The sequence below is a fragment of the Oryx dammah genome, unplaced genomic scaffold (assembly GCF_014754425.2).
Source record: "Oryx dammah isolate SB20612 unplaced genomic scaffold, SCBI_Odam_1.1 HiC_scaffold_11, whole genome shotgun sequence".
In the NCBI taxonomy this organism is placed as follows: domain Eukaryota; kingdom Metazoa; phylum Chordata; class Mammalia; order Artiodactyla; family Bovidae; genus Oryx; species Oryx dammah.
The window spans coordinates 15,040,214-15,060,513 of record NW_024070195.1 but is presented as its reverse complement, the minus strand read 5'-3'; the positions used below and the strand labels follow the sequence as shown (position 1 = coordinate 15,060,513).

The following is a 20,300-nucleotide window of genomic DNA, read 5'->3' as shown; positions in this document are numbered from 1 at the left end:
ATTAGGGGAAAATATATGAGAAAGAGCCATTATTAGACAGTTAAATTAAAACAGTATTTTCTAAACATATTTAATGCTTGGTCTTATTTACATGTTTGCTGCTGCTGCTAAGTCGATCCAGTCGTGTCCGACTCTGTGTGATCCCATAGACGCCCCACCAGGCTCCCCTGTCCCTGGGATTCTCCAGGCAAGAACAATGGAGTGGGTTGCCATTTCCTTCTCCAATGCATGAAAGTGAAAAGTGAAAGGGAAGTCGCTCAGTCGTGTCTGATTCTTAGCGACCCCATGGACTGCAGCCTACCAGGCTCCTCCATCCATGGGATTTTCCAGGCAACAGTACTGGAGTGGGGTGACATTGCCTTTTCCGTATTTACATGTTTAGACTAAAAACAATTTTACTCCAAATAATAATTCAGGGAAGAGAAATCTGCTTACTTTAAAGGATACTGGGCTTCCCTGGTGGCTTAGATGGTAAGGAACCTGCCTGCTATGCGGGAGACCAGGGATCAGTCTCTAGGTTGGGAAGACCCCCTGGAGAAGGGAATGGCAACCCACTCAGTATTCTTCCCTGGAGAATTCCATGGACAGAGAAGTCTGGCAGGCTATAGTCCATGGGGTTGCAAAGAGTCAGACATGACTGAGCGACCAACATACTCATTTTTAAAGCCTCTATCTGATTTGTTACAATATTGTGACAGATTGCCACCTCCAGTGTACTGTCTCTTGAATTGGAGATGGTAGCAGAAGAGATATACTTAAGACCTTGCATCTACTTTCTTATAACTAATTAATTAATTTATGTTTGGCTGCACTGGGTCTTCTCTGCTGGGTGCCATGCTTTCTCTAGTTGTGGCAAAGTGGGGGCTACTTTTCGTTGTGGTGTGGAGGCTTCTTTTTGAGGTGGCTTCTCTTGTTGCAGAGCACAGGCTCTTGTGTGCAGGCTTCAACGGCTGTGGCACACAGGCTTAGTTGCTTTGCAGCATGTGGAATCTTCCCGGACCAGGGATGGAACTTGTGTCCCCTGTACTGGCAAGTGGATTCTTTACCATTAAGATACCAGCATCTACTTTCTGATCTAGCATGACAGATATAAGCAGTGGGTAGAAAGATATGCCCTAGAAGTTACAGAACCACAAGTAGGGACCCATCATGAGGCTGAGGCAATTAAGAGTATACACAAAAAGAACATCAAGATAAGAAAAATTGAAGTTAACACTGATTTCTATTTAACATGAGAGAAAAAATATATATATAGATGTTAAATTTCTTCAAGTCTTCAAGTTTTAAATGGCATTTTCTGACAATCACTCAAAATAGACAACTGATAATTTGCCAAAATATTATTTATTTTGGGAGGTGGTTTCAGTATGTGTTCATTTTAAAAAATCAAATCACCATCCCCACCAGCAGCAATAAAAAATAAAGAATATTTATTGGCTTATGTGCAAAAGGAAGTATGATATTGAGAAAAGATACCCAGATGCTTAGAATTATGATTACAAATACAATTCATTTTAGAGGCAGTTATCAAACTTTAAAATGAGAACTTTAAAAAAAGTGTATGTAGTAGCGGAGATTGTTGGTGACCCCTCCATATTCACTCCCACCATCTTCTACAGAAACAGATCATTGGCTAGACACATGGATGCCTGGAAGGAAGGGTTATTTCCCATCTTCCCTTGCAGCTAGGGATGGCCATGTTCTAATCAATGATATATAAGTGGAAGTGTCATATACAACTTCCAAGAAGGTAACTTTTAAGGTAAGAAGGAGTATGTGCATGCTTAGTAACTAAGTCGTGTCCAACTCTTTGCAAAACCATGGACTGTAGCCCATCAGGCTGGTCTGTCCATGGTATTTTTCAGGAAAGAATACTAGAGTGGGTTGCCATTTCCTTCTCCGGGGAATCTTCCTCACCCAGGGACTGAACCTATATCTCCTGCATGGGAAGGCGAATTCTTTAACATTGAGCCACCCGTGAAGCCCTTTCTTAAATTCTTTCCACTTTTTGTTAGCTGGAATGCAGACTTGATGGATGGATTTTAAGCAGTCATCACAGACCGTGACATAGGAACTCATCCTGAGGATAGCTGAGCAACAAGATCAAATCCTGAATCTTTGCTACGAGGGACCATTCCATCAGCTCAAGATCACTACCTCCTCAATTTTTTCTTTAAATGTGAGAAGGCAATATATATCCATCTTCTTTGAGATATTTTATGTTTTTGGCCATTCATAACCTTATCTAAAGTTGCCAAAGCCTTTGACTGTGTGGATCACAATAAACTGTGGAAAATTCTGAAAGAGATGGGAGTACCAGACCACCTGACCTGCCTCTTGAGAAATCTGTATGCAGGTCAGGAAGCAACAGTTAGAACTGGACATGGAAAAACAGGCTGGTTCCAAATATATTGTCACCCTGCTTATTTAACTTATATGCAGTGTATATCATGAGAAACGCTGGGCTGGAGGAAGCACAAGCTGGAAACAAGATTCCTGGGAGAAATATCAATAACCTGAGATATGCAGATGACACCACCCTCATGGCAGAAAGTGAAGAACTAAAGAGCCTCTTGATGAAACTGAGAGAGGAGAGTGAAAAAGCTGGCTTAAAGCTCAACATTCAGAAAACTAAGATCATGGCATCTGGTCCCATCACTTCATGGCAAATAGATGGGGAAAAGTGGAAACAGTGGCTGACTTTATTTTTGGGGGCTGCAAAATCACTGCAGATGGTGACTGCAGCCATGAAATTAAAAGATGCTTGCTGCTTGGAAGAAAAGTTATGACCAACCTAGACTGCATATTCAAAAGCAGAGACATTACTTTGACAACAAAGGTCCATCTAATCCAGGCTACCGTTTTTCCAGCAGTTATGTATGGATGTGAGAGCTGGACTATAAAGAAAGCTGAACACTGAAGAATTGATGCTTTTGAACTGTGGTATTAGAGAAGACTCTTGAGAGTCCCTTGGACTGCAAGGAGATCCAACCAGTCCATCCTAAAGGAGATCAGTCCTGAATATTCATTGGAAGGACTGATATTGAAGCTGAAACTCCAATACTTTGGCCACCCGATGCGAAGAGCTTACTCATTTGAAAAGACCCTGATGCTGGGAGGGATTGAAGGCAGAAGGAGAAGGGGATGACAGAGGATGAGATGGTTGGATGGTATCACCGACTCAATGGAAATGAGTGAGTAAACTCCCAGAGTTGGTGATGGACAGGGAGGCCCAGCCATGGGGTCTCAAAGAGTTGGATACAACTGAGTGACTGAACTGAACTGAACTTTATCTAAACTGGAGTGCTACATTCAACAGAATCAAAAAGTATGGTAGAAGTTTAGTTGGGCAGCAGGTAGAAAGAGCCCATACTGCAGGCTGGGAAGCTACTTAATGTTACAAGTTGGCAAAATACTTGGTCAAACTGTCACCGGCTGAACCTTGGGAGACAGACCAAATGTTAACTAAGTCTGCAGCAGTAGAATTGTTACAAATGATTCAGAATGTTAAACACTTATTTGGCTTCTCCTTGCTGTTCTTAGCCACAAGGAACAGACTTGGGCTAGCCAGCTGCAAGCTGAGATGGAAGAAAACAGAGCTTTTCTAAGAAAATCTTTGTGAATTACTGTCTAATTAGACTGAGAATCCTGTGATTTTGAGGTTTGCAGGTTTGCAAAAGCCAAGGAAGGCTCTGGCTACAATACCATGGAAGATGGAACTGGTGCCCTGTCATACACTAGTACCAGTTTACCAGCAGTGATGGGATTAAGAGTATTTTAGATGGTCTGAAAGGAGTCATCAGTAAGTTCAGAGGAGGGAGATAAAGAGGCCAGAGGTCAATAAATAAGATAGCCTTCAGGTTCAAACTATGTCCAGACATGACTTTTGACTACAGCTGTTCATGGAACTGACAAGAAACAGACTGAAAGCATACTAAATTTTTGAGGGGATGGAATTGCTAAAGATACACCAGGATGCCATGTATAGACTGGACAGCTCTTAAAGCAATTTCCATGTCTCTAATCAGCACCGGAAGGAAGCAGGCATGGGAGTGTTTGAACCTAGGCAGAAGATCACATTGCTTACTGCCTTTCTCAGATATGGCCATGAAGGCATGTCAACTGGGGAGCTGCCCTCACAGAAGGAAATCAGGGCTTATCAGACAGGACAACTAAAGAATGTCCTTCAGTACTAGGGCAGAAAATGTTCATGATTTCTACCAAGCAGGGTTTGTTAATTCCCACCAAATGGTAGCTGAAATGTGTTTCCCATTCTCCCGTTCTTCAAATGGGACACCAGTCAGAATGGCTGCTATCCAAAAGTCTACAAGCAATAAATGCTGGAGAGGGTGTGGAGAAAAGGGAATCCTCCTACACTGTTGGTGGGAATGCAAACTAGTACAGCCACTATGGAGAACAGTGTGGAGATTTCTTAAAAAATTGCAAATAGAACTGCCTTATGACCCAGCAATCCCACTGCTGGGCATACACACCGAGGAAACCAGAATTGAAAGAGACACATGTACCCCAATGTTCATTGCAGCACTGTTTATAATAGCCAGGACATGGAAACAACCTAGATGTCCATCAGCAGATGAATGGATAAGAAAGCTGTGGTACATACACACAATGGAGTATTACTCAGTCATTAAAAAGAATACATTTGAATCAGTTCTAATGAGGTGGATGAAACTGGAGCCAATTACACAGAGTGAAGTAAGCCAGAAAGAAAAACAGCAATACAGTATACTAACACATATATATGGAATTTAGAAAGATGGTAACAATAACCCTGTATGCGAGACAGCAAAAGAGACACAGATGTATAGAACAGTCTTGTGGACTCCGGGAGAGGGAGAGGGTGGGATGATTTGGGGGAATGTCATGGAAACATGTATAATATCATATAAGAAATGAATTGCCAGTCCAGGTTCAATACAAGATTCTTGGCACTGGTGTACTGGGATGACCCGGAGGGATGGTATGGGAAGGGAGGTGGAGGGGGGGTTCAGGATGGGGAACATGTGTATGCCCGTGGCGGATTCATGTTGATGTGTGGCAGAACCAATACAATATCGTAAAGTAATTAGCCTCCAATTAAAATGAATAAATTTAAATTTAAAAAAAGAAAACAGTTATAATACTCATCTTATTTTTAACCCATTTTAAACAAAGACTTTACACCACTCTTTAGTTTATAGCATCAGTCCACAGAAAGCCACAACTGGACCGTCTAAAAAGGAAGGAGCATCAACCCTAAGTCATGGTACAGCAGGACAGGGTAACTAGATGGGGCTTGGGTTATCTCTCTCAGATAAAGACTGAGCTCTGTATGAGGCAAGAAGAGTGATCAAATGGGACAGACTGAGACAGAAACTACTAGTTGCTCCCCACTATCTCACCTACTCTTATTTCCAACAGAGCTCTTCATTTACAAATGGAGACAAAGCCACTCAAAATAAAGGTGACCTTTCTTAGCCTTTCTTTCTGCCAAGTGCAGACACATGACTAGGTTCTGACCAGCTGGATATAAACAAAGTAACACGTGTGCCTTTCAGAAAGCATTTGAAGAGAAGGAACACATACTCTTCTTTGCCTCTCACATTCCTATAGACTAGAATGCACATCTGATGGCTGGAGCTCAGTCTTGGACCATGAGATGAAAGCTTTATCCTGCCTGCATCCCTGATATGCCAGAGCCTTATAAAGACCTACTTCCTAGCTCTGGACTTCATTTACATGACTGGAAAATAAACTACTTTCTTTATGCCATTATTTTTTTTTTTCTGTCACTCACAGAACCATGACTTTTACATACATAAACATACGTGTTGTTTTTGTTCCAGTTATTATAGTGTTAGGCACAAAACAGATAAATAAAAAACTGAACCATTTAATTAACGTTATTAGAATCAGATGGAAGACTGAAACCCAGTAGAAATTGAAGATCTAGTCCTATAATGAATTAAGTCACTATGGGATTTCAACAAGTCTTTTTAACTGTGCGAACCTTGACGTTCATCCTATAGTGCAGATTGAAAACACCTAACCTACACACTTGCCCAGGTTTCTGTAACAACATTATGACAATGTGTGAGCCTTACGAAATAAATGAAGCACCTGAAAGGAAAAATGCTTACTATATGACTTTACAGCCTCTAATGTTTACAAGAAAACACTTAGGTATAGAAAACATACAAAGGATTGAAGGAAAGTAACATCTCAGTTTCTATAAGAAATATTATATTACAATCATATTACAAAAGAAGGTGGGAAGAGGTTAGGGGTGATGAGACTTTTCTCTTAACTGGGCTAGAAGGAAAATAGCTAAATCAATAGAAAATTTAATTACCTTCAAACCAATGAATCAAGTTTGGGGTAATCCACAAGTAAAATGGTATTTACTATATGATGTCAAAATCTTCCAAATATAAATATAATACCATGTTCAAAAAGAAAAAAAGTAATTGCTTTTTGACCAATAACTGCTCCAATGATATGCATTCATTCTCTTGAAAAAATTTAAAAGGAGAGAAGGGAGAAGAGCAGAACTTTACTTCCTCTGAAAAAAATCTGACAAAAGATAAAAGTGTGAAAAAAGACCCTAGGGTCTCGTCAAAATAACAATCGAGTTAAAGATATTAAAGATGATGGTAAAGAGCCAGAAAATATATTTGAGGGAAGTGTTTTGCCTAAGTTATTTTGGAGGTGGGTATTCAGTGAACAGAAACACCTCTGGGAAGGCATCTGGAAGAAAACTTAATTACTGAATCCTTCTTGAATCATTCTTTTTTTCTTTTTTTTGGGGGGGCAACTTTCTTTTCTTCTATTGTGACAAATATTGCTAGTTGCCAAGCCACTAGGAATAAAATAAGATGGAGGTGGGAGGGGATGGAATAAAATACAAGTTTAATAATAATTTGCCTTTTATCAGATTGTGCTCCAGTATGAGCACAAAAAGGAAGAAAAAGAACTCAGCATGCTAAAAAGAGAGCATTACTTTTTTGCAGATAGATGGATAAAGTGGGGCATAGGACAGACTGGACATGGTAATTCCATGACTCACTTAGAGAAATCAGCCTGCCCGGGTGACCCCGGCTTCGTGCCCTTGTGACCCTTCACTGTCTGAGTGTAGAGTGGAGAGAAATCAGAGGTCAGAACTTTCTCTGCAAAGCTGCCACTTTACCTCTACTTTGCTTTTGCCACTAGAAGATTCCTCTTTACCCCTGAGTGCTTGCTAGTTATTGGTTATTGGCATTTCTCTGGGAAATCTGAGTATAGTAAACTTAGGGGTGTGTGAATGGATGTCACAGGACAAAAGGAACAAATGATAAAGGTAAATTCTGAGACAGAAAATATCATAAAATTACAAGGCAACACAAAGATGCTATCATATGGTGTGACTTACTTTAGACCCATGCAACTTGCAAGTAAAAATAAACTGGTCATTAATTCACTCAAATTTTATTTACTGAGTAAGGGAGAATGGGAAAGACTAGAGATCTCTTCAAGAAAATTAGAGATACCAAGGGAACATTTCATGCAAAGATGGGCTCGATAAAGGACAGAAATGGTATGGACCTAACAGAAGCAGAAGATATTAAGAAGAGGTGGCAAGAACACACAGAAGAACTGTACAAAAAGGATCTTCACGACCCGGCTAATCACGATGGTGTGATCACTCACCTAGAGCCAGACATCCTGGAATGTGAAGTCAAGTGGGCCTTAGAAAGCATCACTACAAACAAAGCTAGTGGACGTGATGGAATTCCAGTAGAGCTATTTCAAATCCTAAAAGATGATGCTGTGAAAGTGCTGCACTCAATATGCCAGCAAATTTGGAAAACTCGGCAGTGGCCACTGGAAAAGGTCAGTTTTCATTCCAATCCCAAAGAAAGGCAATGCAAAAGAATGCTCAAATTACCGCACAATTGCACTCATCTCACATGCTAGTAAAGTAATGCTCAAAATTCTACAAGCCAGGCTTCAGCAATACGTGAACCGTGAACTTCCGGATGTTCAAGCTGGTTTTAGAAAAGGCAGAGGAACCAGAGATCAAATTGCCAACACCCGCTGGATCATAGAAAAAGCAAGGGAGTTCCAGAAAGACATCTATTTCTGCTTTTATTGACTATGCCAAAGCCTTGGACTGTGTGGATCACAATAAACTGTGGAAAATCCTGAAAGAGATGGGAATACCAGACCACCTAACCTGCCTCTTGAGAAATCTGTATGCAGGCCAGGAAGCAACAGTTAGAACTGGACATGGAACAACAGACTGGTTCCAAATAGGAAAAGGGGTACATCAAGGCTGTATATTGTCACCTTGCTTATTTATATGCAGAGCACATTATGAGAAACACTGGACTGGAAGAAACACAAGCTGGAATCAAGATTGCCGGGAGAAATATCAATAACCTCAGATATGCAGATGACACCACCCTTATGGCAGAAAGTGAAGAGGAACTAAAAAGCCTCTTGATTAAAGTAAAAGAGGAGAGTGAAAAAGTTGGCTTAGAGCTCAACATTCAGAAAACGAAGATGGCATGTGGTGTCATCATTCCATGGGAAATAGATGGGAAACAGTGGAAACAGTGTCAGACTTTATTTTGGGGGCTCCAAAATCACTGCAGATGGTAACTGCAGCCATGAAATTAAAAGATGCTTACTCCTTGGAAGAAAAGTTATGAGCAACCTAGATAGCATATTCAAAAACAGAGACATTACTTTGCCGACTAAGGTCCGTCTAGTCAAGGCTATGGTTTTTCCAGTAGTCATGTATGGATGTGAGAGTTGGACTGTGAAGAAGGCTGAGCGCCAAAGAATTGATGCTTTTAAACTGTGGTGTTGGAGAAGACTCTTGAGAGTCCCCTGGACTGCAAGGAGATCCAACCAGTCCATTCTGAAGGAGATCAACCCTGGGATTTCTTTGGAAGGAATGATGCTAAAGCTGAAACTCCATACTTTGTCCACCTCATGCGAAGAGTTGACTCACTGGAGAAGACTTTGATGCTGGGAGGGATTGGGGGCAGGAGGAGAAGGGGACAATAGAGGATGAGATGGCTGGATGGCATCATGGACTCGATGGACGCGACTCTGAGTGAACTCCGGGAGTTGGTGATGGACAGGGAGGCCTGGCGTGCTGAGATTCATGGGTCTCAAAGAGTCGGACATGACCGAGCAACTGAACTGAACTGAAATGAAGGGAGATGAATTGGTTTTTTTTTAAGTCCACTGTGTATCTACAGGACTTCGCTGGTGGCTCAGACGGTAAAAGAATCCACCTGCAATGGGGGGGGCCTGGGTTCAATCCCTGAGTTGGGAAGATCCTCTCAGGGAGGGTGTCATATCACATCTTCTTTTTTAGATTAATTAATTTATTTTAATTGGAGGATAATTACAATATTGTGATGGTTTCTGCCATACATCGACACGAATCAGCCATAGGTACACATGGGTTCGCCCGTCCTGAACTCCCCTCCCACCTTCCTCCCTACCCCATCTCTCTGGGTTGTCCCAGGGTACTGACTTTGGATGCCGTGCTTCATGCATAGAACTTGCACTGGGCATCTATTTTACATATGGTAATACACATTTCAAAGCTATTCTCTCAAATCATCCCACCCTTGCCTAGAAGATGAATCTTGTCTCCCATGTTTAAGGTCTACTTAACATAAACCACAAGGCCACTGGACTTTTAACAAAATAATTTGTGTAAACAGTTAAGTCTTTTAATTCATAAACTCTTTCATTTCTTAAGATGCATCTATCAATAGGACATTCTTGCTTGTTCCGTTCACACATTCACGTGTGAATCTGAGGACTAAGCAGTTGCTTTACTTAGCATTAGAACACATGACTGAGAGGAGCACCCTGCCTGTTATCATTTTTTAAGCATGTATGACAATATATAGTTTTCATTGAGGAGTGACTGTAAATTCAACACAGCTCAAATGGGGAAGGACTCAAAGTTTATATCTAAGGCCCCAAGGTCCTGGAACCCTAATTACCATCTCCTCATATGTCATGGTGAAAAATTCTCTCATTGGGAGGTGACTCTTTAAAATTACACGAGAAAATAAAAGTAAATGATTCAAACATTCTACTTTCTTAAATCCCAGTATTATGTTAACAAGACAACAGACAAACTAGTAAAGTGACAGGGAATGAAAGTAAATTTCCGAGGTATTTACTAGAAATTATTAAAACACTTGAAATTATTAAATCTCTTGAAAACCTGAATTGCATGTCATGCTTTGTTCTATATAGTTTCCTTCTATATCGCTATAAATCCCATCACATCATTCAAGAAATCATCTTATTTATTTAAATAAAAACATCAGAGGACTATGGTTAATTTTCCAACTAGATTAATAAATTTGAATAGAATAATTTCAGTCATATGAGTGTCTGCTCGTGACCAGCTGTTTTAAATTAGTACATTAAGTAATTCAGACACTTTTCTTTGCAAAGGTTGCACGATTTAATAAAGTCCCATATGCCTCCACACGTGCCAGCACTTCTAGGTTATCTTCAATCCAGATGCTGTTATGATAGTAGCTGCCAACTTTCAACCAACTGAAGAGAATAATGAATCAGCTTCACGTTGGCTCATTTGTAAACTTCTACTGTTCCTAGCTAAAACATGGGCCAATTTCAACTGTAAAGAAAAGTAATTAAAAAGATTTCACCTCTGCTGTCTGAGAAACATGGCACCACAAATACTGCTGAATGAGGAGTTTAAAAGCGTGCAGCTTCAGGTAAAATCCCATAGTGTGGATTTCACTCTGAAATGCAGTAAGTTGTTTTAAAGATTGGATTTTTTGAAGAAACAGATTAGGAAATGCCTCATCCCTAATACCTAACATGATTATTTGAGAAGCCTCACATTGCTGGAGAAAAAATGAATTAACATAACTCTTTATTTGTTAAAGGTTCATTACAGAAAAGGCTTCAGAGGAAACAAGATGTGAATAAAAAGGGCCACACTTATACAGAAGCTAAAAAGCAAGAAGCGTGCACCAGACCTACCATCTTAAGTGAGCACCATCATCAAGTATTCAGTATGAGGCACAAAGTAGGGCTGCCTGGTGGCTCAAAGGGTAAAGCATCTCCCTGCAATGCGGGAGACCTGGGTTCAATCCCTGGGTCGGGAAGATCCCCTGGAGAAGGAAATGGGAACCCACTCCAGTATTCTTGCCTGGAGAATCCCATGGACGGAGGAGCCTGGTGGGCTACAGTCCATGGGGCTGCAAAGAGTCGGACACGACTGAGCAACTTCACTCACTCACAAAATAGGGCAACATAGCATCCAGTCTCATCACTTCATGGCAAACAGAAGGGAAGTATTTTCTTGGGTTCCAAAATCACTGCAAACAGTGGCTGCAGCCATGAAATTAAAAGATGCTTCCTTCTTGGAAGGAAAGCTATGACAAATCAGGACAGCATACTAAAAAGCAAAGACATCACTTTGCTGACAAAAGGCCATATAGTGAAAGCTATGGGTTTTCCAGTAGTCATGTACAGAGGTGAGAGTTGGATCATAAAGAAGGCTGATCGCTGAAGAATTGACACTTTAGAATTGTGGTGCTGGAGAAGACGTGAGAGTCTCTTGGACCGCAAGGAAATCAAATCAGTCAATCAATCCTAAAGGAAATCAAGCCTGAAAATTCATTGGAAGGACTGAAGCTGAAGCTGAAGCTCCAATACTTTGGCCACTGGATGTGAAGAGCTGATTCATTGGAAAAGACCCTGATGCTGGGAAAGACTGAAGGTGGGAGGAGAAGGGGGTGACAGAGGATGATATGGTTGGATGGCATCACTGACTCAATGGACAAGAGTGTGAGCAAACTCTGGGAGATAGTGGAGGACAGGGGAACCCAGTGTGCTCCAGTCCATGGGATTGCAAAGAGTCAGATACGACTTACAGGCCGAACAACACAGGAGCAACATGGTAATATCAGACCTTCTAAGAATGACAATACTGTATTAAATTTTAATAAACACTGGATGAAACAACTATGTGCTAGATCAGTTACCCAGACTGGCATTCTATAGAAATCCATGAAACTTTGCTGTTTCCAAGAAGCAGGAATCTATTTGGCTTGAAGTTATGCTAGATTTTTATGGGGAAAAATAAGCAAATGTCAGAACTTAAAATATTTCATTTATTCCCTTATGTCCATCATCACTGGAAATGATTCACTGGATAGATGGACTTCCCTGAGAGGACAGGAAAAGTTTTCTACTAAAGAGTAAAGTTATATTAGAGTCTGCACAAGAGTGAGCCTATACTAGTCCAAGCAAGAAGACAAACTGGACAAAACACAATTTTTTTTGTTCTGATGAACTGTCTAAAACTATAAATAGTACAAGAGTTAATAAAAAAAAAAATTTAGATCCTAACTGGCTAGACTTGTATTTTCCAATTCTAGTGATTCCCAGCACCTGAAATTGAAACTGTGAATGGATGGGTGGGATGGGCTATCTTCTCAAGCAATCTCTAATTCCCTCTTGCAGGGACCTCTGATATTTCTAGTGCTGGAAATCCTGGAGATCCCTGGGTAGGTTCTGGAGTCTTCCAGACAGTTTGGGTAATTCTAGAAAAGCTCTGTGGATGCCTCAGAGTAATTCAGAATCAAAAAAAAAAAAAAAAGAAAAATGAGCTCAGCACTCTTTTCTAATTCCTTGACGTGATCCATCTTTTGATCCCTATTTAGCTCATGGATGCTGCTCAGAGTGTTCAAGAGGCAACAGACTTAAAAGGTCCATCTTTGGAGTAGCATAAAAGGCTAGAACTTGTCAGGAGATTGTTGTCCAGTTAAGCAGCCACAGTAATTCCCAAAAAAACTGAGTTAGCACTTACCCAAATGGAGGCAAAGGAAGCTGTTGATTCCTTTACCTCACTGAATCACATTAATAAAACTATTTGGAAAGTGCTCTTGTCTGTTTTGCACAACAGGCTATGTCTGCTCTCGGCAAAATCTTGTGTAAACATATGAACCGTGTGCTTATCTGCTATTGCTACTGCATTACCTGCTACTGCTCTGGTAAGCAAGAGGCAAGAAATTTCACAGGTGTAACAATTTATTTGAGGCTTCCTAGGTGGCCCAGTGGTAAAGAATCCTCCTGCCAAAGCAGCAGACTCTGGTTCGATCCCTAGGTCAAGAAGATACCTTCAAAGAGGAAATGGCAACCCACTTTAGTGTTCTTGCCTAGAGAATTCCATGGACAGAGGAGCCTGATGAGCTACAGTCCTTGGGGTCTCAAAAGAGTCAGATATGACTGAGCAACTGAGCACAGCACATATCACAACAATTTATTTGTAATTCTGAAAACAAGACACTCACCCTACTGGTGTGCCCAAACTTGTCTGTACATGAGACAACTTTACACAGAATAAGCTAGAACAGATGCAAAGGAGGGACACAGGCCAACAACAGACATCTAACATAAAAATCCTTATTCTTTAGCTTTGCCCTCCGTTCTCAAGATCAGGAAGTATTAGAGATCCATCATTATTCTGTTTTCTACTTTGAAAGTTGTATATACTTAATGATGATAATTATGAAATCCTAGAATAAGTATACTTTCCATTCACTGATTTGAATATTTGAACAATTAGCTGGATTTGCTTGAATGCAAACCAAGTGTCTTTATTTCTGGTGGTTAGGATAATCAAGAAACGCCTAGAGGTGAAAAAAAAAAAATTAGACACATAAAGTGAAGATGAGGAAGGAAGGAGAAAGTAAACAGAAGAAAAAGACTCGTATGTAGTCAGGGTAAGTGGCTAATTGAAGGTGGAAAAAATAATTGCTTACAATTTGTATAAAGCAATCATATCCACGTAGTACTTGGTACAAAGGTACATAATTATAAACAAGATGGAAATAAAGAATTGTATTTTAATTAAGAAAAACAACAGAGGAAAAAATTATGGGAAAAAAATTATGGAAAGTAGAAAGACCCATGCCACAAATATGCCAAGATAAATGACATATTCCCCAAGGGAAGAATAGTGCCCTGGACTTGAGAACGTTCCGAATGACCTTGGCCGGCACTATTTCCTGACTTGTATAATCATAGAAGGCATTCAACCCTTGGTGATGATGAGAAGTAGGATTTTTAAGAATATAATTATAGGCTGCAAGTGTTTTCTGTGGAAGCAAAATTATCATTCATGTCTGAGATTGTGTAAATATGCCTTAATTTTGGTCAGTGGCAATTTGAACTTTAAAAAAACAGAATCTCAAAACCTTCTTATAAAGCTCCATTCTTCAAGAAAACTACAGGGGTAAGTGTGTAAAAGCAAAGACGTTCCCAGATACTCTTCCAAAAATGCTATCTCGTAGAAAATTATCTCTTTTGTAGTGACATGATTTGACCTATCTCCATGTCAGAAACAGTTGACAACTTCAAAAAGCCACATGAAAGGAGATGTAAGCAGAGCAAAGCTAAAGCAGTTTTCATCCACTAGGTCAGGTACAGAAACGATCATAACGCACATTACCTTAGGAAGACTGGCAACCTTACACAAATTAACGGTGTGTGATGCACAGATGGAAGGTGGATAAAACTGAGAGGAAAGAAGAAACCACATCAAGGGTGTCTAAGGAAAACTTAAAGGCTTTGAAAGCTTCAAAAGTCTCACCTCTCTCTGGTGCCTTTAATTGTGGCTACCATAAGTGCATTTTTGCCACATGCTTTTAAAAGAAAAAAGAAACGGTGATTTTCTTAAGTGCTAACAGACTTACTTGTCTTTCAGAAAATCCACCACTCTTTTGAAGTCAGCCACGCAGTATTCTCTTTTCATTTCCATGAGCACAGCGTCAGAGGCAGACTGAACTGGTATGTGCAGAAAAGCATAGACTCGGGGGTGATGAAGGATTTTTGCCATTTCCTTGAGAAAGATGGAAGGAGAAAACATTAATCATTTTAACAAATCAGAGAAGGGTTTCCCTCAGATCAAGTCTCACAAATACAAGTGAATAAACACAGCTAAAAACAGACCAATCCTCTAGGCTCCTCAAGTCAAGTCCGCTGACTACACACTCTAGGATGCACCTGGGAGTTTAACATGACTTCCCGAGGATTTAACAGAAGAGCTACTTCCTCATGGCCATTGTCCCTCTTAGGTGACGAAACAGAGATAAACTCATGTAAATCCTAGAGACTAAAAAGAGTTCTGAGTTCTTCAAAAATAAGCACTACTCATCCCTTGCCTCAAGGCAATGTTATATTCTGGCCTGTTACATTAGCAGCAGAAACAGCAATATTTAAGGCAAACAGTTGAAGCTGTCGAATCCTGAGTACTTGAATAAAGTTCCCAAATTTACAGCAAGTCAATCCTTTTTTTTTTTTAATACTAAAGCAGAAAAACTCACCTGTGACTCACCTGTTTCTTTTTCAGCTAATTAGCAAACACTTATTTTTGAGCATGCAAGAGGCACAGTATCAATGAAGCCAAGCAGTTCACCTCTGGTCACCTACTGCTATCTACCTATAAGCTGCAGAGTTTCAGAGAGGAGAAAGAAGGGAAGAGCAGGAAGAAGAATCTGTCTGGCAAAGTTAAAGAGGGCAGGCTTGAGTGAAATAATTAGGAAATACATAGCTTGTTCTAAATTCCTCCAAGGATATGAAGTGGACGGGAAAAAGAATGGTAAAAGGAAAACTGAGGTAAGGAAACCATTTATGTGAGCAATAAGAAAAATGTGCCGAACTTATGGCCCATCAATGGTGGGGGAGGAGGAGGGGGAAGTGGGGCAAAGAGGGAGATGAGAGAGAGAGTGGACACTAAGGGTCCGAAAGAGATAACAGTGTCAAGAAAGGAACTGCTCTGTAGTAACTTGCATGTGTCCAGTGATTTTAGTTTTCAAAGTACTATACTCTACTTTCACATCTGCTATCTGATTTTATCATTAGAAAAGCATTTTGAGGGATCTTGTGGACTCAAAGAGCCACCTAACTCCATAGAGGTGACTGCTTCAGGGGTCAGTCATGTATATGTATCACCCATGCCCTTTGCCCCTTCATTTTCTTTCCACTGACTATGAATACTAGTATTTTGACCAAAGTGGAAGAAAAGAATGACAAACTCAAGCTAGTTATTTTCTTAGGAGCAGCTTAGTTGGTTTTAAAAAATCCTTCTGATTAAGAAATTCAAATAACCAAATGATATTACTCATGGATAGCCTTTATCGACCTTCTCTTTCAGGAATTAACTGGGATATATGACTGAGTGACTCACACACACAAACACACTGTGTTAAACATAGATTACTAAATTGGGACTGAAGTTCAAGAATTTATTTGGCAGCAAAATAACTGGCTAACACATTACCTGAAGTTCTCCTTCACAAAACTTACATTTCTTGGCTGGGTATTTAGTCAGAAGGCTCTTCACCTCCTTATTCAAGACTACTATGTATAAGGCTGTGGGAGGCAGGCCTGAACATTTATCATCACTACCAACTCTGAGTAAATACATTGGCCTCCTGCTACCACTCTGCGTCTTTCAGGTTTTTTACACTTGAGTATCAGCATTCTTGAACAGTGTGAAAAAAACAATTATACAAAAATCTCTGTTTTCTAAAGGGGCAGGACTCAGTTTTAGCTAACCTGCAACATACATACTGTGGCAAAAAAAAATGACACCTTTACAAGTAACACAATTTGTGAATTGAAGTTCTACTCTCAATCTCTGTGCACTGGTTTTCTTATCTGAAGAATGAAGACAGTGGTAATTCCCACCTCACAGGGTTACTGGGCTATGGTAAGAATAAGACAACCCAGTAAAGTACTTATGTGTTAGTATTTAAGACATAAATTATCTAACATTCTTCTTTGGAGAATGTTTAAAATTATACTAACACATTCTCATACACGTTAATTAAAGCATCAATAGGCAGAATTGCTTTTCAACAAGGTAGCTTCCTTAACTAGTAAGTGAAGGAGTGATAACTTGTACTGATTTGCAAAAAATAAATTTGGAAGGGGTTCCCAGTGAACATGACCTGGGGGCCAGAAGGGGTACAGACTCTATTGGAAACACTCAGGGTGGCCCTTCTACTATAAACAGGATATTTCACTAGATGAAACATCATCCTATTATAGTATGACAATTTTCAAATTAAAATGTTAATAGAAAACAAGCAGGATAAATTTGGTGGGTTTTCCCCCCTTTGACTCTCAAAGATTTCCCAACAGTAATTATCTCTAGCTTCATACTACAGACTTTGCAACTTCATAAAAGCAGCAACACAAAAATAAGCTCACCCCTTGCATAAAGTCTGTACTTCTTTCATTAGAAGAACCACAACTTAACATATATTAACATAACCCAAAGAGACAAAGTAGATATTTTTTGTATTGTTTTTCCTTCTATCCCTCTTCTCACTTAATACTGTTGGTTACATATAACCTCCAATACTTTGGCCATCTGATGCGAAGAGACGACTCACCGGAAAAGACCCGGAAAAGACTCTGATGCTGCGAAAGACTGAGGGCAGGAGGAGAGGGGGACGACAGTGGATGAGATGTTTGGATGGCATCATCGACTCAGTGGACTTGAGTTTGAGCAAACTCCAGGAGACAGTGAAGGACAAGGAAGCCTTGTGTGCTGCAGTCCACGGGGTCGCAAAGAACTGGACACAACTGAGTGACTGAACAACAAACGAATAACCTTTGGGCTACTTCCCCTTTCAAAATTCTTCTCTATTTTTAAGGTTTAGTTTGGAGTTCCAGATTCTCTGGTATAAGGGATGACTTCTTATTCTGTGATGCCTCAGCAACCTGTTCCTGCTATCACCAACATATTTCCTTAAATCTACCAGGCAACGTGGCCATGCATCTCCCAAACAGAAGGTCCACAAGGGCAGTAATCACGTATTACTCCATTCTCTGGATTCTACAATGGCTAGGACTATGCCAAGTATACACCACCAAACACATAAACAGAGATTTAAGTCAAAACTAAATCCACATACAAAGAGAAAGATTTAAAATATAATTGCTATTTGACAGTAAAACAAACTTTCCATTAGTTCCACTTGGCTAAAGAGGTAGATAAGCACATATTCAGGCAGGTCTACAAGCAGATAATTGCCCAACCTTAATTGTGTATTGCCCCCCCCAACATACAAACAATCGAGTCACTGAAAAAGACCCTGAGGCTGGGAAAGATTGAAGGCAAAACGAGAAGAGGGCGGCAGAGGATGAGAGGAGTGTGAGGGACAGGGAGTCCCTGCCTGCTACAGTCCATAGGTCGCAGAGAGTCAGGCAGAGAGTCAGATACAACTTAGCAACTGAACAGCAACAAACAATTTTAGAAGCCAAGATCAGATACTTTCTAGGTAACCCCAACATGGGTTATAGCTCTAAAAATCTGCTGGAGTTTTGGATTAAAATCACAATGTATATTCTTATGGAAGTAATTTACAAATGGTGTGCTCAAGAAGAGCAGTCAAGAGCAACCCTAAGCTCTGAGGTGGGTAATAGAGACTGAAAGCAAGTGACGTCACTCTGCCGACAAAGGTCTGTACATTCAAGGCTATGGTCTCCCCAGTGGTCACGTACAGCTGTGAGAGCTGGACTGTAAAGGCAGAATGCCTCCAAACTGTGGCGCTGGAGAAGACTTCTGAAAGTCCCTTGGACAGCAAGGTCAAATCAGTCAATCTTAAGGGAGATCAACCCTGAATAGTCACTGGAAGGACTGATGCTGAAGCTGAAGCTCCAGTATTCTGGTCATCTGATGCAAACAGATGATTCATTGGGAAAGTCCCTGATGCTGGGGAAGATTGAGGGCAGAGGAAGAAGAGGGCATCAGAGGATGAGATGGTTAAATGGCATCACCAACTCATGAATTTGGGCAAACTCTGGAGATGGTGAAGGACAGTGAGGCCTGGCGTGCTGCAGTCCATGGAATCACAGAGTGGGACACGACTGGGTGACTGAACAACAAAACAGGCAAGTGTGTGAGCAGGCATGTGCACACACAGGTGTGTGTTTTGAGGAGCCCTTGTCGCAACTAGCATAGAAACGGCATCTATTAATATTTTAATACAAGTTCATTTTTAATGTAAGGGTTGCAGTATCAAGGCTGCTTAAAATACAAATGCTGACTACTTCATAGGTAAGGACCACAGAATGCCTAACAGATCAAGAAAATAGTATTTCTATTTGTTGTTTTCCTCTTGATGAAAATGAAAGAGGAGAGTGAAAAAGTTGGCTTAAAGCTCAACATTCAGAAAACGAAGATCATGGCATCTGGTCCCATCACTTCATAGGAAATAGATGGGGAAATAGTGGAAACAGTGTCAGACTTTATTTTTTTGAGCTCCAAAATCACTGCAGATGGTGACTGCAGCCATGAAATTAAAAGACGCTTACTCCTTGGAAGGAAAGTTATGACCAACCTAGATAGCATATTGAAAAGCAGAGACATTACTTTGCCAACAAAGGTCCGTCTAGTCAAGGCTATGGAGAAGGAAATGGCAACCCACTCCAGTATTCTTGCCTGGAGAATCCCAGGGACGGAGGAATGTGGTGGGCTGCCGCCTATGGGGTCACACAGAGTCGGACACGGCTGAAGCGACTTAGCAGTCAAGCCTATGGTTTTTCCTGTGGTCATGTATGGATGTGAGAGTTGGACTGTGAAGAAAGCTGAGCGCCAAAGAATTGATGCTTTTGAACTGTGGTGTTGGAGAAGACTCTTCAGAGTCCCTTGGACTGCAAGGAGATCCAACCAGTCCATTTCTGATGCTGGGAGGGATTGGGGCAGGAGGAAAAGGGGACGACCCAGGATGAGATGGCTGGATGGCATCACCGACTCCATGGACGTGAGTCTGAGTGAACTCCGGAAGTTGGTGATGGACAGGGAGGCCTGGCGTGCTGCGATTCATGGGGTCGCAAAGAGTCGGACACGACTAAGCAACTGAACTGAACTAACTGATAGCTAATTCATGTTGAGGTTCAACAGAAAACAACAAAATTCTGTAAAGCAATTATCCTTCGATTAAAAAAATAAATAAATTTAAGAAACAAGTAAACTCCATTTGGAGTGGAACTTTCTGTGGCCCATAAAAGTACATTTCTCTGTCCTGTGTTCTAGTTTTTTTTTTTTTAATGCCTATTTTTTTTACAATTAATTTATTTTTTATTTTAATTTAAAATTCTGTATTGGTTTTGCCATACATTGACATGAATCCACCACGGGTGTACATGCGCTCCCAAACCTGAACCCCCCTCCCACCCCCCTCCCCACAACATCTCCCTGGGTCATCCCCGCACACCAGCCCCAAGCG

General features: G+C 40.7%; 1 protein-coding gene across 4 annotated transcripts in view; it reads right to left on the bottom strand.

Annotated features, from left to right (window-relative positions):
• The window catches only part of CDKAL1 (CDK5 regulatory subunit associated protein 1 like 1), a 614,486-nt gene that overhangs the window by 187,561 nt on the left and 406,625 nt on the right, over positions 1–20,300 (bottom strand). For all 4 annotated transcript variants that reach the window (XM_040249901.1, XM_040249902.1, XM_040249903.1 and 1 more), the window contains one exon: positions 14,754–14,899. In XM_040249901.1, coding sequence (XP_040105835.1) covers positions 14,754–14,899 — 146 coding nt within the window. The remainder of the gene's footprint in view (positions 1–14,753; positions 14,900–20,300) is intronic.